At 55.7% G+C, this 17,444-nt stretch overlaps 2 protein-coding genes across 2 annotated transcripts; both read left to right on the top strand.

Annotated features, from left to right (window-relative positions):
* Positions 1 to 705: 705 nt before the first annotated feature.
* Positions 706 to 7,979, top strand: LOC308234222 (phospholipase A and acyltransferase 4-like). Its single transcript, XM_080641654.1, has 4 exons — positions 706 to 727; positions 3,314 to 3,422; positions 5,132 to 5,400; positions 6,642 to 7,979. The coding sequence occupies exons 1-4, from the start codon at positions 719 to 721 to the stop codon at positions 6,738 to 6,740; spliced, it is 486 nt and encodes a 161-aa protein (XP_080497780.1). The 5' UTR covers positions 706 to 718; the 3' UTR covers positions 6,741 to 7,979.
* Positions 7,980 to 10,783: 2,804 nt separating this feature from the next.
* LOC308233791 (phospholipase A and acyltransferase 3-like) lies at positions 10,784 to 17,145 on the top strand (the record flags this gene model as incomplete). Its single annotated transcript, XM_080640744.1, has 2 exons — positions 10,784 to 10,996; positions 17,065 to 17,145. 2 exons carry the CDS (start codon positions 10,784 to 10,786, stop codon positions 17,143 to 17,145), a joined length of 294 nt encoding a protein of 97 aa, XP_080496870.1.
* Between the last annotated feature and the right edge of the window lie 299 nt (positions 17,146 to 17,444).

Below are 17,444 nucleotides of genomic sequence, written 5' to 3'. Positions count from 1 at the left end.
GGAGGCTGTGGGAGGGGCTTTCCCTGCTCAGAGGAGACCAGGGAATGAAAAGCACCTCTTACTGCCCTTGGACAGGGCCAGGTGTGGCTGTGCCCAGGAGGCTGTGCGACCACAGCGACCATCCAGCAGACGCGGGACCAGCAGGATGGAAGAGCCTGGGCCCAGGTGCCTGGGGAGCTGCGGGACTGAGCCTGTGCCCTGCCTCCGCCTCCTGCTCCAGGGACAGCGGACGGCCAGGCTGGGGAGGCCGCTCTCAGGGAAGCTCTGCTCTCCCACCCACATGCACCCCATGCCAATGAGCCCTGGGATCCCGAGGTCCAGACACCCGCCTGCTGAGGCCTTCCCGGGGGGACCCGCCTGAAGGCTGCCCGGGGCTCCTGTCCTTCGTGGGGTGGGTATAAGATAAGGGCCCACCGGGGCCGGGGGCTGACAGCTGGGCCTCATGCACCCCGTCCTCAGTGGGAGCACGTGTCCCGGGCAGGGCAGGCATGAGGCTTCCCTCGGACTCCGATTGCTTCCCGGCGGCTTCCAGGCCCAGCCATGCCAGGCCTTGGGGGGAAATCATGGCCTGTGCACGGAGAGCAATGCTGAGAGGCCCTCTAACCACTGAGGGTTCAGTTCTTCTGAACAAGGGAAAGCGAAAGCGAAAGCGAAAGCGTCCACTTGGGTATAAAACCTGTTGCACCAGGAGCAGAAGCCAGACCCACCCTGGCTAGCAATGGCTTCGGTAAGTCCTCAGACCTTTCTAGAACCAGCTCTACAGGGGAGGGCAGCTCCCTGTTCTAAATGAAGGCCTGGGCTGTGTTCCTGCTGGGAACAGCGCTGCCTCTAAGGCTGCCATGGAGACCGGAATGTTGTTTGAGTCTCTTTTGCTGCAGGACTGGGAGGTCTTGGGGCAGAGGGAGCCCCCGCTCTGGGTCTGGCACTGTATGGAGTTGGGGGGTCATGTGGGAGGATGTGTGGTGTCTGGGCTGTGCCCTCCTGAGCTGGGGAACGAGGTGGAGTGTGGGCTGATGGGGGACCCGGGACTTGGGGAGCAGTGGATCCCGGGATGTGGGACTCAGCTGCTACTGGTGTTTGGTGCCTCCTCAGCCCCTCTGTTCTGGCCCACCTTCCTCCCAGGCATGTGTCTGCCTGATGGGTGCATTCGGTTCTCAGCGTCCAACGCGGACAGCTGCCCCCATTAGCCCTGGAGTCCAGACTCACACAGGATCCAGGAGGGGCCAGCCTGGTGCGAGGTGGGCAGCAGAAAGCAGCCAGCTGGACGGAGCTCTTACAGGAAGTGAGGCGATTCCGGGAAGGCGCCTGCATATTCCAGAGCTCAGTCCACCTGCTTCACTGCTCCTGGGAACCGCTGCCTGCCCAGACCCGGCCCCAGCTCACTGCCCTGCTCCTGGGACAGTGCCCAGGCCTCCCCTTAAGTCACCATTTCATTTCGGAGTGACAAATGCCCTTGTTCTCCCCCAGATGGACACCACCTCTGGGCCTGCCTGGCCTGAGCCCTGGCCCCGGGCCCTCCAGCCCTCCTGCTCCCATAGTTCCTTGCCTCCTGTTCCAAACCAGGCCCCTCTCAGGACCTAGGAGATGCAGGGAGGGAGGGCGGAGCACACAGGATCCCCCTGATGGAGCTCAAAGCCCAGTGGGGGTGAGACAGGCACAGGGTCCGCAGCAGAGCAAGATCCCGTGGGGAGAGGTGGCGGTCCCGGGGGCTGGGGACCCTGAGCGTGGCAGCAGAGCCAGGCTGGGCCATCAGGGCAGCTCCTCAGAGGAGGTGTCTGTCTGGGGGGAGTAGAGGAGGGGTGGGCGTGGGGCAGGGGCTGGGGGCATAGAGAAGGTGGGGTGCAGAGGAGCAGAGGCCAGAGGGAGCTGTGGGGAGGGGAAGGCAAGGCCTTCAGCCAGCCCAGGGTGGGGGGGGGGGGGTGGCGAGGACAGCAGGGGCCAGGAGGGTGGGGAAGGGTCAGGAGGGGCTGTGGCTGCCCAGGGGCATGCCTGTGCCTTGAGGCCAGAGGAGGGTCATGGACAGATGGGACATTTGGGAAGGACACCGGGTGTTCTGGGGGACTGGCTGTGGAGGTGAAGGGACAAAAGGCAGGGAATCTTGTCAGGTAACTGTGGGGTCACAAAATAGGCACCTGGGTCCTGAGCTGAGTCAAGGGCGGGAGATGGACGAGGAGGTGAATCAGGAGACGTGTTCGGGGTGAGTGTGGGCTGCTGGGTACCGGCATGGAATGGGCCAAAGGAGAGCTGAGCCCTGGCCTCAGGTTGGGCCGCCCGGGGTGAGGGCTGCAGGAGGTTTCTCATTCGCTGAGGTCAGACACAGAGACAAGAAAAGCTGAAAAATTCTCTGATCAGGTGCTGTGGTGCCCTGGGGGGGCACTGAGGAGAGGGAGGAGGTGGTGAGGCAGGGAGGGAGGGAGGAAAGGGACTGGAGGAGACGGGACAGAGAAGACCCAGGGCAGCCACCGCCAGCTGAGTGTCCCGGGCAAGTCCCTCTCCCTCTCTGATCCTCAGTTTCCCCAGCTGAGCAAGGGGTGCTGCTTCCTCCCCTGGGCTTGGAGGGTGGCAGTCATGGTGGGGAGAGTGCCAGCAGAGCCTGCTGCCTGAGTGTGTGAGCCCCTTCTGCCCCCTCCACCCCCCCAGCTCTGGAAGCTGGACAGCCCCACTAGGGCCTCCTCAACGCTCAGTCCCCTCACTAGGCTGTCAGTTCTGTCCCTCAGGTCGGCACCTCTGAGGGCGGGTGCACCGGGGCTGGAGGGGCAGAGTGTGAGGAGGAGCCTGTGGGGGCCAAGCTCAGCCAGGGCAAGAGGCATGTGAGCACCTGCGGGCAGTGTGTGAGGCAGAAGCTCAGACTCACCTGCCCCATGTGGCTGGGGATGAGCCTGGGTCCCAGCCTCCACGAAGGGGCTTTGCACACAGCAATTGTGTCATCACCCTCCGGACAGGTGCACAATACACCCACATATGCTCATCGGCAACCTCATGTGTGTGCATGTACACGCACCACATACAACACACATGTGCACAAAGCACAGACACGCATGCATTACACTCTCTTTGGACAATTCTTCACTCTCCCAAAGCACAAGGTTATGTTTCCAGGCTTCCCTCCCTCGGGGCAACCAGATTCCAGGCTTCCAGTTCCCCAAGGGCACGCTCTGAAATCGCCAGAGGCTGAGGGCCTCACAGGGGCCAGAGTGCCCTCCACATGCTCACCAGGCGATGAACATCCGCGTGGACTCCCCTGCCCAGCTCCTCCCAGCCGGCCCTCTGCAGCTCCCTGAAATCTCTCCCCTTCCTGGCTCTTCTCTTGCAGTTTCCTGAAGAGCCCAAGCCTGGAGACCTGATTGAGATTTCCCGCATCGGCTACTCCCACTGGGCCCTCTATGTAGGCGATGGTTATGTGATCCACCTGGCTCCCCCAGGTAAGGGGATTGAAAATAGGATTTATCAAAGATTTATTAGCCTAATGCAGTGGTCAGCAAACTCATTAGTCAACAGAGCCAAATATCAACAGTACAACGACTGAAATTTCTTTTGAAAGACAAATTTTTTAAACTTAAACTTCTTCTGACGCCACTTCTTCAAAATAGACTCGCCCAGGCCGTGGTATTCTGTGGAAGAGCCACACTCAAGGGGCCCAAGAGCCGCATGTGGCTCGCGAGCTGCATTTGCCCAACACGAGCCTCATGAGAACAATTAAAGCCAAGAGCCACCCTGGAACCCTTGCTGGGTTCTCCCTGGGCAGTGCGTGGGCTCACTGTACATCCGTGTCCCTTGGGGGCATCTCAGTGGTCCCTCGGGTCCTGACTCAGCAGGGAAAGAGGTCCGTGGGCCCCAGGGAAGCCAGGCTGCACCCGCATTGGATGCTCTCCAGCTCGGGCCCGTTAGCTGGGCGAGCAGACAGATTTCTCTAAACCAGCAGCGTGTCTGGGTGTCCCGGTCACATGGAGGGAATGCCTCTCAGGCTGTGTCCTGTGCTCAGAGGATGTCACAGAACAGGGCGTCCTGAGAGGGCTTCCTGAACACCCTCCACGGAGCAGCTCTCCCAGGTCACACCTCACAGAGAGTCTCACACACACCCACACGAGCGCCTGGACCCTTGATGTAATGCAGGGAGAGCAGAAGCAGGATGACAGGCAGGCAGAGGAGAAGGCAGGGCCCAGACGTGTGTGTCGTCCATGAAAGGAAGGTGCTGGGAGGAGACCGCGGACTTGGAGGCACAGGGGCTGGTGCCCTGCAGAGCAGTGGCACCCACACCTTGGACAGCAAGTGTTTGCGTTCTCGCTGGACAGAAACTTCTCATGATCACAAGAATCTCCTTGTGACTGAGCAGGTTTCTATGCGCTGTCACCTACACTGACAGAGCTGAAAACTGTCAGCATTGATGGCAAATAGTAAGCGAAACCCCCTAATCCAGACGACACTTAGGAGGCTTGGAACAGGGAGCGTGAGTGTGAGCAGCGGGTCCTGCTTGTGTGTGAGTGTGCAGGTAGTGCTTCCTCCAGGGCGGTGCTAAGTGCAGCATCAGCCTCGAGACTCACACATAAAGGAGCCTGCTGGTTAGCGTGCTCTCTAGTTCCCTCCTCTTAGAGAGCAAATCCCGGGCTCCAGGCTCAATGGATTGGACACAACCAGCTGGAAGTGCTGTGTGGCTTCTCCAGGTGGCCAGAGCTGGGCCAGAAAAGGCCCATGATGCCTCAGGTCCAATATCGGTTGTTGAACGGACATGAGAGTGTTTACCATGAAGTTCAAAAGGAGAATAATGAGAGAATGTATGAAAATTGCACAGCAGAGTCTAAAACCCAGTGGGACCACAACTACTTTGATCTCTTTCTGAAACACACACGTGCAAAGATGAACAAATACAGTTTACTACCGTAAATTCATATAATGTCCATTCATGTAATGGAACACAGTGGCAGCCACTGACTATCACAACATTGATTAACATGAAAAGTATTCACAGCTCGTTAAGGAAAAGAGCACAATGATGGAACCCTCCAATCACATTGGTGAAGGGACAGACACCAGAGCTCAATAGTGTGACCCCCTGGCCCTTCCTCCCTGCCTTGGGACCTCTCCCCTCCCAGGCCTCCCCTGCAGTTGCTGATACTCTTGTGTCTGATTCCAGATGAGTACCCCGGGGCTGGCTCCTCCAGCCTCTTCTCTGTGCTGAGCAGCAGAGGTGTGGTGAAAAGGGAGCTCCTGAGTGATGTGGTGGGGGGCTGCCGCTATTGGGTCAACAACCACTTGGACCACGAGTACTCACCACTGCCCGTGAACAAGATTATCCGGTCTGCGGAGGAGATGGTTGGTAAGGAGTTGCCGTACAGTGTTCTGAACAGGAACTGTGAGCACTTTGTCACCGATCTGAGATACGGCAAGGCCCGCAGCCGGCAGGTAAGGCCCTCTCTTCAGGGGCTCCCTCTCCCTTCTGGAGGTCTACTTGGAGTGGGGGTGACAAGAATTACCTTGAATAAATCAAAAGGGAGCTCTCAGGGTCTTGTTGGCTGGGAGTCAGGATGTTTGAGAACAAATCTCACATCTGCTTTTAATCCACTCAGGGTCTTTGGACAGGGCACTTCCTCTCTGGCCTCAGTTTCCCCATGTGCAAGAGGAGGGGATGTTTGGGGGACCTCTAGGGCTCTGGGCTCCTCTATCCCTTTGGGATCCTTTGCCTCTAAGACCCACCCTAAAGGAAGCTCCTGATGCCCTGTGTGCTGTCAGGCAAAGTCTGGGTCAGCCCTGCACCATGACAGGTGTCCTAAGGCCCCAGAGAGCCTTCGGACAAGAGATGCTCAGGTCTGTGGCCGGTGTAAGAGCTCAAGAACATGTTATGGAAGATCTGGGCAGAGCTTTAACCCATCCCCTTGCCCTCTTCTGAGTTCATTGTCACAAACACACAGTAAGAGGCACAAACAAGATTCAACCCCCAGTGGTCCCTGCTCTTTCTGCTGAGCCACAGCACCTCCAGGGCTCACAGACCCTGTGACTGGGTGCTGGGCAGCCTGGATGGAGGAGAATGAGGAGGAGTTTTGGGAGGGATATTAAGGATTTGATGCTCATGTGGGGTTGAGGTGACCAGTTAGACATCTGTTTGGACCTTTGAGTAGCAGTTTTACGTGTGAGTCTGGAGTTCAGGCTGAGGTGGGGGTGGAGATAGAAGTTTCCAGGCTGCACTTGGGAACAGTACACAGAGCACAGTGATCCCTGAGGCCATGGTTTCCCATCGTCCCCCTCAGCTCTGCCACCACCTCCCTCTGCAGAGCTGGAGCCCAGGGAGAGCCCTGACCACAGAGCCATTCCCACTTTCACCCCCAGAGCTCTGGCCCCAGGAGCCCAGGCAGGAAGGCCCCTCCCCTACCACCTCCATCAGGACCAAGTGGCCCACCCAGGAGGCTCACACAGGATTCCATCCGTCCACCCTGCCAGTTGTCAGGACACATCCAGACAAGCCCAGCACTGACAAGTGGTCACACCTTCGGCTTCCCAGGGAAGGGTTGTTGGGACAAGGCCAGCATCTCCGAGAGGCCAGGCCCCCAGGGAAGGTGGGAGCATGAGTGTGGCCTCCAGCCCCTTTGGCGGAGGGAGAACCTGCCTGGTCTTGCTGTGGACTGTGAACCTGGGCTGCTCTCTTTCAGGCAGAAAAGTTCAAGACCGGAGTAACTGCGGGCGCTGGGGCCTTAGCTGCGATTGGTGCCACCATTGCTTTCGCAAGCAACCGATCCCAACGCCAGTGACAGCCTGATGGGGCACAAAACCCCGAGTTAGAAGCCGCGGTAGAGAAGACCTCGCACAGTCCTGTCCCCCTGACCCGAGCTCTTGGGCAACCTGTCCTTCTGTCTCTCACTGTCCCTATCTTCCTGGCTGAAGGATGGACCAATTGTGCCAATACTGAAGAATTCATACGTAAACCTATGTCCTCTCCAAGGAGGAATTCTGCTGCCTCTGTGGCACCTAAACCAGAACAGAAGCACCAGGGCACCTGTGGGGGAAGCCAGCCTTTTCTGTCCGTGTGACTTTGGGAAAGCTCTGGACTCTCAGAGCCTCAGTCCCTTCCTCTCCGAGCTGGGGCCCGGGATCCACTCTAAGAAGATCAGAGAAGGTGGTGGGTGGAGGATCCCAGCCCCTGGCCGGCCTGGAGCAGGTGCTCAATGGACTGTCTACTTGTTCTCTGTAGTCTGACCACTGTGGTCAGCAGACATCACTCATTTACTCTCATGGTGCAAAAAGAAACACACAATTACCTCCCCGTGCAGTCCCACCTCTGGTCCTTGAATCCCCCGATGAGGCATAAACATCTCCCAACATCTTTCCTGTACCTCCTACCTCCTTCAGTCAGCCCACCTTTTAGAAGTTGTGTTTTTCTTTCACATTTTTTTTTTCCAGAGAGGAAGGGAGAAGGACAGATAGAAACATCAGTGATGAGAGAGGATCATTGATCAGCTGCCTCCTGCACCTCCCACACCAGGATTGAGCCGCAACCCGGGCATATGTGCCGATCGGGAATCAAACTGTGACCTCCTGGTCGATGCTCAACCACTGAGCCACCGGGCTTCTTTTTCTTTTTTAACTCAAAGGTCAAGTCCTCACCCATCAGTGACTCCCACATGGAATTAAATCATCCTCCTGAGCCCAACTTGCCATGGCTCAAGCTGCCCCTGGTTGAATATTGAAATGAGTGAAACTGCTGTGTGACACTGTATGATAGACACATGTCATTCTAATGTGTCCAGATGCATAGAATGCACCACACCAAGAGTGACTCTTGGGCTACACTAAGGTCTGTGGGTTGTAATGATGTGCCAATGTGGGTTCCTCACGTACAACAAAAATACAGGCTGGGGAGAGGGAAGTTGATAATGGGGGAGGCTCTGCTTGTGTGGGGGGAGGGGTCATATGGGAAATCTCTGTACCTTCCTCTCAATTTCTCTCTAAACCTAAAATTTCTCTAAAAATAAAATTCTTTTATGAAACTTAACCTCCTCAGAGTATCCCTCCACTAGTACCTAGTGTGCCCTGGGTGCGGTCCCAATAGGGGCGGGGCCCCATGCCCTCTACTTCCTCTCCAGGCCTCTGCACCAGTGGCCCTACTGAATGGCCACTCTCCATGGTGGGCAGCACAGCCCCTAACACCCTGACTGGAGATCTGGGGGCGTCCCCTCCCCTGGGCTGTACCTTCCCAGGCATGAGAAAGTGGGTGGCGGGGGGGCCCTCGATCCCCTCGGTGCACAGACACCAGGCTGGGACGAAGCTCGGTGCCATCAGGAGGTTGAAGAACAAAGAGAATGACTTGTACTTGCTGCCAAAGAGCGCCTTGCTCAGATCCCCAGGCTCAAATGTCAGCCTCCATGCGGGGGTTCCGGAAGGATCCATGCTGGCCTTGCGCCCAGGCTACCTCTGGGTCAGAGGGCACAGCTGCTCTGTGAGCCCAATAACCAGCGGGTGAGCGACGGGAGAAGGCTTCTCCCTTCTTGGTCTAAAGCACACCCATTAGCAGTGGGAGACGGGGAATCCGGGGACTGGGGTCTTATGGGAGATGTGAGCTTCCAGCTCTAATTCTAGGCGGTAAATCTCCTCTGGCACCAGACCCAGGCTCCCAGCAGCTCTGGAGGGACCCAGTTGGTGCCAGCTCCGTCCCCTCCCCTGGGTGCCCTGAGCCAGGGGTGCCAATCCGTGCAGTTTGACTCACCCTGAGTCCCCTCCAAGTGAAACTGCCTCTGCCTCCAGGGTCAGGTTCAAACCATGTGACTGGCCCCATCAATCAGAACTGATTGGCTCAGTGTGCTTACCTGACCCAACAGCAGCCAATCAGGAGGCTGAGCTAGGATGCGGTGAGCTGAGCCAGATTCTCTCTTGGCAACTTGAACAGGGAACCCGAGAGCTGCGGGCCTGGAGGAGAGATGCTGCTGAGCTGACGCCGAAGGAAAAGCCGTGGAGTGAGGTGTTGGGGACCAGCAATGGTGGGGACATCACGACACTAATTCTTCTGGAGCCGAGAGGCCTGGAGAGCAGCAGCAGGAAAGGAGCCTCGGCCGCTGGGGATGGGAGTGTGAGCGGTGCACACTCGTGCGCTGTCTGACCCAGGGCCTGGCATGGTGGGCACTCCGTGGCATTGGCTGCATGATGTTCCCTGCTCGGTCTGGCAGCCGCTCCTCTTCCTTAGCAGCGAGCTCGTGGAGAGACGGACTGCTGGCCTTTATTCCAGGCGATACTGGGGTTCACTTCCAGCCCACACACCGTCCCAGGGAAGCGCCCCTTTCTGTGTGCTCGGTGCTCTGGGGGCACATGAGGAGGACACAGCGCACAGCTGGCTGCAGCGGCCCGGGAGGAGCGTGGGCCTCCCACCTGGCAGACCCGTTTGGACCCGGGGGCCTCCGCTTGCCGACCTGTGACTTGCCCGTGTGACTGGAGCCCTAAGTTCAGCTGCACCCTCTGTAGAGCAGATGAGAACCCCACCGCCCGGTCGTGCAGGGGTGGGATGGACAGCAGAGGGGAGGTATGGAGGGAGGGGGGGCCTGACGGGGGCTGGGCCAACCTCCCATCCCTCCCAGAGCATCGTGGCATTAAAGTAAATGCCTGAAGCTTGGGAACCACCCGCAGCAGGGAACTGGCCAAATAAAACCGATGCCTGCGTTTCATGGCTGACGATGCCACCGTTACCAGCAGCTGTCCAGCAGGTGTGTGCCTACACCTGTGAATTTTAAAGCCAAACGCAGGCTTTACAAATGTAGGCTTATTGAGGAATAACTTACTGTTTTATTTTTTTGTTAATCCTCATCTGAGGATATTTTTTCCATTGATTTTTAGAGAAGGAGGGGGAGAGAGTGAAACATCGATGTGAGATGTTTCTCTCTCTCGCCCTCTCTGTGTACAGGACGATGCTCCAACCAACGGAGCCACACTGGCCAGGGTCAAATGCCCTTTTAAAAAGGGAATAAGAACTGGTGAACTAATGTGTACACACACACACACACACACACACACACAGCCAGTGAATATAGAAGCTGCTCATTGGATGAACTGGCTGTTCAGAGACTGACGTTATACCAACAGGCTTTCTGTGAGCCCAGCTCCATCGGGCATGGGAGTGGGGAGATGGCCCCTCCCTGAGGGTTCCAGGGCCCATCACTCTGCCTTCTCGCTTCCGCTTTCCCAGAAGCCTGGGTGAGGCGGGAGGCTGCCGTCCTGTTAGGGACAAACCCGAGGATTTAGAGCTGGGAGAGTGTGGCCACCACCTGACCCAGGCCTTCAATCTGTATTGAAGAGACCCCTGAGAAGAGAAGGGACTTGCCTGAGGCCACACGGTGGGTGGGGCTCTGGGTTTGCAGGTCAGGCCTGGCTTGCTCAGCAGCTTCCTTTCCTGCTATTGAAAAAATGTCCCCCCGGCCTGCTGAGGTCCCCACCCCGCTCTGGCGGGCTAGCACCTGGTGTCCTTGTCCTGTACCACTCTGCCCATCCTGCATCCTTCAGGGACATCTGCGCTCACATGGGCCTTTAGGAGAATTCACATCCTTTGCTTTAGAATCGAGGAAGCCAGAGTCAGGGGCATCTGTGACTTCTCCGAGGCCGCCCAGGCAGGGGTCGGCCGTGTTTGAGTTTGAAGCCAGGCAGGGGGGCCGGCCTTTCCACAGCCCATCCTCCCTGATGGTGCCAGGGCAGTGGGGCTGCCTGCTTGCCCGCTCTCAGCCCCGACCATGGCCCTCTTTCCTCTTCGGGAACCACAGGTGGAATCGCGGGACCGGGGGCGGACAGCTTCATATTAGTCTGGTCTGACAAGGCCATGGTGAAGAAGGAGAAGCTGTCCGTGGTGGCCGGCAAAGACAAGTACCATGTCAATAACAAGCATGACCGGAAGTACTCCCCGTTGCCACCCAGCCAGATCGTGCGCGGGGCGGAGGAGCTGGTGGGGCGGGAGATGCCCTACAAGCTGACCAGCGCCAACTCTGAGAACTTCGTGAATGAGCTGCGCTACGGAGTCCCCCTCTGGGACCAGGTGCGTCCTCAGCCTGTGTCCCTGTCCCCAGGAACCTGAGCATTCCCCCTGCTGCCAGTGGCTGGGCATCCGTGTGGGCTGCCAGGGCGGAGGCAGAGGCACGAACAAGACAAAACAGCAGGGACAGAATCCCTGCCCTCGAGGGAGTGACAGTCGGGGTAGGGATGAGAGTGGGGAGATGAGCCAGTCGCTGTGCAGACCAGTGAGGTTAGGGGCTGATATCGCAGCCAGGACACTCACCCTGGCCCTTCCCATAGATCCAGAGGAGGGTTGTTTTAAGCCCACTTTACAGATGGGGAAACTGAGGCTCACGGTGCTTTACTAGCTTACCCAAACCCATCCAACCACTAGGCATTGAGGCTCCAGCACCTGACAGCCATGTGCAGAGGTGGGATTTGAACCCCGGTGCCTGATCCAGGAGGGCATCACAGAAGAGGCGACGCCCGAGCTGAATCTGATTTAAATCTTTTGAGTAACTTGAAGCTGGAAAATGACCTGGAGATGACCAGGGATCAGGGTGACAAGGACCACAGGCCGAGGGAGGAGGAAAAGTGGGATCCAGGAGGAGGAAGAGCCAGACAGAGGTTTCTGCGATGGGCCGGGGGTACACATTTTGGGCTCTGGCCCACATAATCTCTGTCTCTCCACTCGACACAGCAGCTTTGTCGCAGAAACACAGTCATGGACAATCCCAAATGGCGTGGGTAAGGCCATTCCTAAAGAAGTGCTTTATGAAAACAGTGGTGGGTGTTAGAATCGCCGAAGGAGGAACACACGGGCCAAAAGGGGTAAAGAATTATGAGTTTATTAGTCACCTGGAGACCAGATGGGCTGAACCCCAAATGGGGCCAGCACCTAGAGATGAAGGGTCAGGGTTTTAAAGGACTCCAGGCGGGCTTTTTCTGGGCGGAGAATTCTCAAGGCGGGGAATGAAGGGAAGGATAATGGTTTTAGCAAGTGGAATGTGGTCTTAGCAAGTGGAAAGTGGCCTAAGCAAGAGGAATGTGGTCTTAGCAAGTGGAATGTGGTCTTAGCTAGTGGAATGTGGTCTAAGCAAGAGGAATGATGTCTTAGCAAGGGAATGTGGTCTTAGCAAGTGGAATGTAGTCTTAGCAAGTGGAATGTGGTCTTAGCAAGTGGAATGTGGTGTTAGCAAGTGGAATGTGGTCTTAGGAAGTGGAATGTGGTCTTAGCAAGTGGAATTTGGTCTAAATATGGGGAATCTGGTCATAGGAAGTGGAATATGGTCTTAGCAAGTGGAATGTGGTCTAAGCAAGTGGAATGTGGTCTTAGCAAGTGGAATGTGGTCTTAGCAAGTGGAATGTGGTCTTAGGAAGTGGAATGTGGTCTTAGGAAGTGCAATGTGGTCTTAGGAGGTGGAATGTGGTCGTAGGAAGGGGAATGTGGTCTAAGCAAAGGGAATGTGGTCTTAGCAAGTGGAACATGGTCTTAGCAAGGGGAATGTGGTCTTAGCAAGTGGAATGTAGTCTTAGGAGGTGGAATGTGGTCTTAGGAATTAGAATGTGGTCTAAGCAAGGGGAATGTGGTTTTAGGAACTGGAATGTGGTCTTAGCTAGTGGAATGTGGTCTTAGGAACTGGAATGTGGTCGTAGGAAGTGTAATGTGGTCTAAGCAATTAGAATGTGGACTTAGCAAGTGGAATGTGGTCTAATAAAGGGGAATGTGGTCTTAGCAAGTGGATATTGGTCTAAGTAAGGGGAATCTGGTCTTAGGAAGTGGAATGTGATCTTAGGAAGTGGAATGTGGTCTTAGCTAGTGGATTGTGGTCTTAGGAACTGCATTGAGTCTTAGGAAGTGGAATGTGGTCTAAGCAAGAAAATCTGGTCTTAGGAAGTGGAATGTGGTCTTAGCAAGGGGAATGTGGTCTAAGCAAGTGGAATGTGGGCTTAGCAAGTGGAATGTGGTCTTAGGAAGTGGAATGTGGTCTTAGGAAGTGGAATATGGTCTTAGGAAGTGGAATGTGGGCTTAGCAAGTGGAATGTGGTCTTAGAAAGTGGAATGTGGTCTTAGGAAGTGGAATGTGATCTTAGCAAGTGGATTGTGCTCTTAGGAAGTGGAATGTGGTCTAAGCAAGTAGAATGTGGTCCTAGCGAGGGGAATATGGTCTAAGCAAAGGGAATGTGGTCTAAGCAAGGGGAATGTGGTCTTAGCAAGTGGAATGTGGACTTAGGAGGTGGAATGTGGTCTTAGGAAGGGGAATGTGGTCTAAGTAAGGGGAATGTGGTCTAAGCAAGGGGAATGTGGTCTTAGGAGGTGGAATGTGGCCATAGGAAGTGGAATGTGGTCTTAGCAAGGGCACTGTGGTCTAAGCAAAGGCAATGTAGTCTTAGCAAGTGGAACGTGGTCTTAGCAAGGGGAATGTGGTCTTGGCAAGTGGAATGTGGTCTTAGCAAGTGGAATGTGGTCTAAGAAAGTGGAATGTGGTCTTAGGAGGTGAAATGTGGCCTTAGCAAGGGGAATATGGTCTAAGCAAGTGGAATGTAGTTTTAAAAGTGGAATGTGGTCTTAGCAAGTGGAATGTGGTCGTAGCAAGGGGAATGTGGTCTAAGCAAGTGAAATTTGGTCTATGTAAGGAGAATCTGGTCTTAGTAAGTGGAATGTGGTCTTAGCAAGGGGAATGTGGTCTAAGCAAGTGGAATGTGGGCTTAGCAAGAGGAATATGATCTTAGGAATAGGAATGTGGTCTGAGGAATTGGAATATGATCTTAGGAAGTGAAATGTGGTCTTAGCATGTGGAATGTGGTCTAAGCAAGGGGAATGTGGTCTTAGGAAGTGGAATGTGGTCTTCCCACGTGGATATTGGTCTAAGTAAGGGGAATCTCGTCTTAGGAAGTGGAATGTGTTCTTAGGAACTGGAATGTGGTCTTAGCAAGTGGATTGTGGTCTAATCAAGGGGAATGTATTCTTAGGAAGTGGAATGTGGTCTTAGCAAGGGGAATGTGGTCTAATCAAGGGGAATGTATTCTTAGGAAGTGGAATGTGGTCTTAGCAAGGGGAATGTGGTCTAAGCAAGTGGATTGTGGTCTTAGTAAGTAGAATATGGTCTTAGGAAGTGGAATGTGGTCTTAGGAACTGGAATGTGGTCTTAGCAAGCAGAATGTGGTATAAGCAAGGGGAATATGGTCTTAGGAAGTGGGATGTGGTCTAAGCAAGGGGAATGTCCATTAGTAAGTCACCTAAATGTCAGTGCCCAGGGGTGGGGGTACTGAATCAATCATATGATCAGACCTGGCAGTGGGCTCGCTTGGGCCCTTGTGCCACAGTTTGCTGACTCTTGGTCTCAGATAATTTGAATCTTAAGTGAAGTATGACTGTTTCTTCTGGGTATGTTGGGTCAAGATTGGTAGATTTCCTCATGGCCTGTGTGAGGGGAGACAGGAAGATTGCCGGATTTGCAGGACTTTCCTGGGTGACCTCTGCTAATTTGTGATAGTCTACTGCTTGGTGGGCTGCGCTCCCAGTCCTTCTAGGCAGAGAGCAGTGTGGTCTTGAGGCCTGCGACCTGCCTGCCCTTTCTGATAGGTTTACAGTGGGTCCCTGTCAGGGACAGCACCCACTCTGACTGGGTGGGCAGGGGCCTGCCAGCAGAGGGTATCTGCATAGCCCTGGGCATGAAGCCACATTTGGCACCAGCAATTTCCCGAAGGGGTCCTTTAGGCTAGTGCAGGAGTGGGGGCAGGAAGAGAGCGAAACCTGCTCGGAGCAGGTGTGAGATGGGGTGGTGGCGGTAGGATCCCCTGCATAGGGTGGTGGGCTCTGAGGCTGCTGACACAGAGGAGTCCTAGGCTCGGGGACCGGACGATGGTCAGCGAGATCAAAAATGGTGAGGGCGGAAGGGCATTTGAGATCCTCTGGGGGCGCAGAGTGAAGAAAGAAAATCTGTGAGGGAGAGCAGCTGTTCCAGAGAGAAGGATATGTCCTTGAGTGTAAAGAAGCCTGGATATACAGGTCCTCAGACCAATTGCCCTGCCTGCGGCAGAATTGTCAAGGTCAGTTAGAATTTGGAAATCAACACTGCCATTTTACTTAGGCCAGACTTCCTGCGCAAATTCTAGGTCTGAAGGCTTTAAGTAGACAGCCCAGGGGTGTGGTGTGGGGAATGGTTGCCTGCGAACTCCCAATGGTGACAGGCAGTGGTTTAAGGTCTGCTTTCCGTGAGGTTAAGGCCGAGAAAGGCATCCCCGTCTCCCCCTAACGTTTACCAGAAACAAATGGAGCCCTCGATCCGTGACAGGTGTCCGGTCAGGAGAGGGGGTGAGGGAACCTGGTTCCGGGAGGACTTGTCCCCACCAGCGCTGGAGTTCCGTGGCGCCATCAAACAGTATCAACCCGGAGCCTAGCTACAAACCCAAAGGACAAGACAGTCCGTCGAGGAGAATAGACTAAAGCCCCTGACCTTTGACTCTGTGCCCGGTGTTGATGCAGGAGGAGGCATGGAAGGAGAGGTCCGCTATCCAGTCACGAGCACGACCCAGTCTCTCTCTGCCCTGTATTCCCTCTAACCCTTTCACTCCCACTGCAAACATCTAGGTCTTGGTTTCACTTCAAGCCTCTGCCAACTTATTCTTCCAGGATGTAGGTTTGTACCGTGCAGCAGTGAGGGCTACACTGATTATAGATCAGCAGCCTCCTGTCACTGCGGGGGGCGGGGGGGTTGGGGGTGGCTTAAGCTGTCTTCACACTGTTCCTATAATCACGCATGCTGTCCTTATCCCTTACCATGCAGTGTCAAAAGGGCCGGGCCTCTGCCTCCACTCCCGCGGGCGCCTAGGAGCCTGGCTTCCATGTGTCCAGCTGGCGGACACCAGGTCCCCCCGCACTGATGCTGACTGGCCCTTTTCAAATGTACGTTTCAGGGTCCTGAGCCCCCGTGTCCCCTCCTTTGCGCACCCTTGAAAACACCAGTCACCTCTGTGCCAGTCAGAGTGGAGCTGAGGGAAGTCAGCTTAGCGCTGACACGTGGGAGTGTGTCTGAGTCTGAATGAAGGGGCAGTGCGGGCTTCTCCTATCCCAGCCAAGTCAGCATTCTCCCCAGACACCTGCCACGAGGTCTGTCTGAGGACTTTTCTGTCGGCGGTGGAGGCCTAGGTGGCTTGTTAGGACACCAGGCGTCCTGGTCCCTGTCCCTTGGAGTGGGAGCTTAGCGGGAGTTCTATCCACTGTCCTCCTCAGCCTTCTCCTCTGCACAGGGGGCTCTAACATGGTTGGTGGGGGGGCAGACTGAGACAACCGAGTGCCTGCGAGGTCCTGCCCAGTGTTGACGCCTGGAAAGCAGCAGTTCTCGGGGTCTTGGACCGCTTCCGCCAACACAGCCTGTGGGGAGGGGTGGCTCACAGGGCTGCGCTGCCGAGTGCACGACCCTCAGGGACCATCCTGGTGACTCCTCCGCGTCATCCCTATTTTCCCAGTATCCGCTTCCCTGTCCAGAACCTCCCGGTCAGCGCAGTGCGAGGTGATGTCACTCCATAAGCCGCTGCCCAGTCACCACATGGCATCAGCAGCTCCTCCACTAGCGGCCAAGCCGGGCCTGGACCGGGCTCAGCTCCTGGGCCACCCAGAACCACCCCGGGCTGGGCTCAGCTCCTGGGCCACCCAGAACCATCCCGGGCCGGGCTCAGCTCCTGGGCCACCCAGAACCATCCCGGGCCGGGCTCAGCTCCTGGGCCACCCAGAACCATCCCGGACCAGCCCTGGGTCGTGAGAGCTCACAGGGTGGTTCCCCAACTCTGAACTTGCTTCAGGCTCCCAGTGGCCAGCCCTAAACTAGACTCTCCGGGCACTGCCTGTGTCCTTCCCCCGGCCACCCTGCGGCTCTCTGAGCCTCTCAGGACCTACAGGGCCGCTGTCTCCCTCACGCCCACAGCTCCTTCCCCCTCGCTCCTTCCCCGACTCCTCTTCACTCTCCTGGGGGCCTGTTGCCCTGCAAACCCCTGCTGCTCTGTGGTTCCTTTGGAGGGGAACTGAGTGGCTCCTGAGTGCAGATTCTTGGTGGGTGTGTCCGTGGCCAGCTCCTGATGTGGAGTGTGACACCGTCTCTTGTGCTGCAGGTCAAAAGAGGGATCACGGCAGGCGCCATGGGCATTGTGAACCTGATGGAGTTCATGTGGAACATAAGCAAGCAGAAATAGCGGTAAGGTCCAGGATTCATCCCAGCAATAGCCACTTAGTATGGAGAGGACTTGCTGTGCCAGAAGGAGTGGGGTTGGGTTTATTGATTTCACTGTTTTATACTCATTTAGGTGAATGTTTTTAAAAATATGTCTTTATTGACTTTATGTATTTTTTTTATTTTTATTTTTTTAGAAAGAGAGATAGGGGCAGGGAATAGAGAGAAACATCGATGGAAGAAATTCATCAGTGGCTGCCTCCTGCATGCTTCCTACTGGAGATGGAGACTCCGGGAATAGAACCAGAGACCTCTTGGTTC

The sequence above is a fragment of the Plecotus auritus genome (assembly GCF_963455305.1).
Source record: "Plecotus auritus genome assembly, chromosome: 9".
NCBI lineage: Eukaryota > Metazoa > Chordata > Mammalia > Chiroptera > Vespertilionidae > Plecotus > Plecotus auritus.
Note: the sequence above shows the minus strand (reverse complement) of the source record. Positions and strands in the feature narration are given on the sequence as shown.